This window comes from Chaetura pelagica, unplaced genomic scaffold (genome assembly GCF_000747805.2).
Source record: "Chaetura pelagica isolate M959 unplaced genomic scaffold, ChaPel_1.0 scaffold555, whole genome shotgun sequence".
NCBI classification, from domain to species: domain Eukaryota; kingdom Metazoa; phylum Chordata; class Aves; order Apodiformes; family Apodidae; genus Chaetura; species Chaetura pelagica.
The window spans coordinates 251,656-253,080 of record NW_009953297.1 but is presented as its reverse complement, the minus strand read 5'-3'; the positions used below and the strand labels follow the sequence as shown (position 1 = coordinate 253,080).

At 59.3% G+C, this 1,425-nt stretch overlaps 1 protein-coding gene across 1 annotated transcript in view; it reads left to right on the top strand.

Annotated features, from left to right (window-relative positions):
- The first annotated feature begins 394 nt into the window (after positions 1-394).
- Positions 395-1,425, top strand: part of P4HA3 (prolyl 4-hydroxylase, alpha polypeptide III) — a 6,765-nt gene continuing 5,734 nt past the window's right edge. The window contains exons 1-2 of the mRNA XM_009997988.1: positions 395-548; positions 1,246-1,385. Of these exons, the coding sequence (XP_009996290.1) occupies positions 395-548; positions 1,246-1,385 (294 nt within the window). The remainder of the gene's footprint in view (positions 549-1,245; positions 1,386-1,425) is intronic.

Sequence of the window (1,425 nt, the reverse complement as noted above, 5' to 3'; positions counted from 1 at the left end):
GTATCACAACCCCACGTTCCCCATGTCCCCCTATTCGTGGTGTCTCCCCAGTGTCCCCCCCAATGTCCCACGTCCCAGGAGGGGGACGTAGACCCCCCTATTTGGGTCACAGCATTGTCCATGTTCCCCATGTCCCCCTATTCGTGGTGTCTCCCCAGTGTCCCCCCCAATGTCCCACGTCCCAGGAGGGGGACGTAGACCCCCCTATTTGGGTCACAGCATTGCCAAGGCACAGCCCACCCTCATGTACCCACCAGGGCTGGGATCTACCAACCTCTGTGAGGTTTCCTCACCTCTGGTTTGGCCAAAAAAGTGGATGCAGGGCCCAAGCTGACCAACTATGGGGGGGCTCAGACCCCAGACCCCACCCCAGGGCTGTCACCACCCACAAGTGATGCCTCGTAGGTTTTATGAGAAGGTCCAGGCACTGCACCAGGACTCCAAGGCCTCGGTGGACAATCCCTTGGTGGCCTTCAGCCTCATCAAACGTCTTCACTCTGACTGGCCCAACGTCATCTACAGCGATGAGGCCACTGAGAACACCCAGGGTATGGGAGGAGATGGTTGGGCCATGGGTCCTGTCACCTGGGGAGAGCTGTGAGGTGACAGGGACTTGGTGGAGGAGCCAGAGAACAGGTGGTGGAGCAGGGGAATGGGTGGAGGAGCTGGAGAATGGGTGGAGGAACAGGAGAATGGATGGAGAAGCAGGGGAATGGATGGAGGAGCAGGAGAACATGTGGAGGAGCTGGAGAATGGATGGAGGAGCTGGAGAATGGATGGAGGAGCTGGAGAATGGATGGAGGAACAGGAGAATGGATGGAGAAGCAGGAGAATGGGTGGAGGAGCAGGAGAACATGTGGAGGAGCAGGAGAACATGTGGAGGAGCTGGAGAATGGATGGAGGAGCAGAATGTGTGAAGGAGCTGGAGAACATGTGGAAGAGCTGGAGAATGGATGGAGGAGCTGGAGAATGGATGGAAGAGCAGGGGAATGGATAGAGGAGCTGGAGAATGGATGGAAGAAGAGAAGAATGGATGGAGAAGGGGAATGGATGGAGGAGCTGGAGAATGGATGGAAGAGCAGGGGAATGGATAGAGGAGCTGGAGAATGGATGGGGGACAAGAAAAAGAGGGAGGAGCAGGAGCACAAGTAGAGGAGCAGCACGTGGGGTCCCCGGCAGAGGGAGAAGCGCTGATCACGGCGCTTCGCACCCCAAGAGCTCATTAATCCCACTCCCCGCCCTCAGCCCTCCAAGCTGCCTTCAAGGAGGTGGAAGAGGAGCTTCCAGGAGCTGAGGACCTGGCCGGGGCTGCCCAGGCCCTGCTGAGGCTGCAGGATGTCTACGGCCTCAGCGTCAAGGGCTTGGCCAACGGCGTCTTCCAGCGCGTCCGGGCCGCCCCAGCGGCGGCCCACAGCCCCCGCCGGC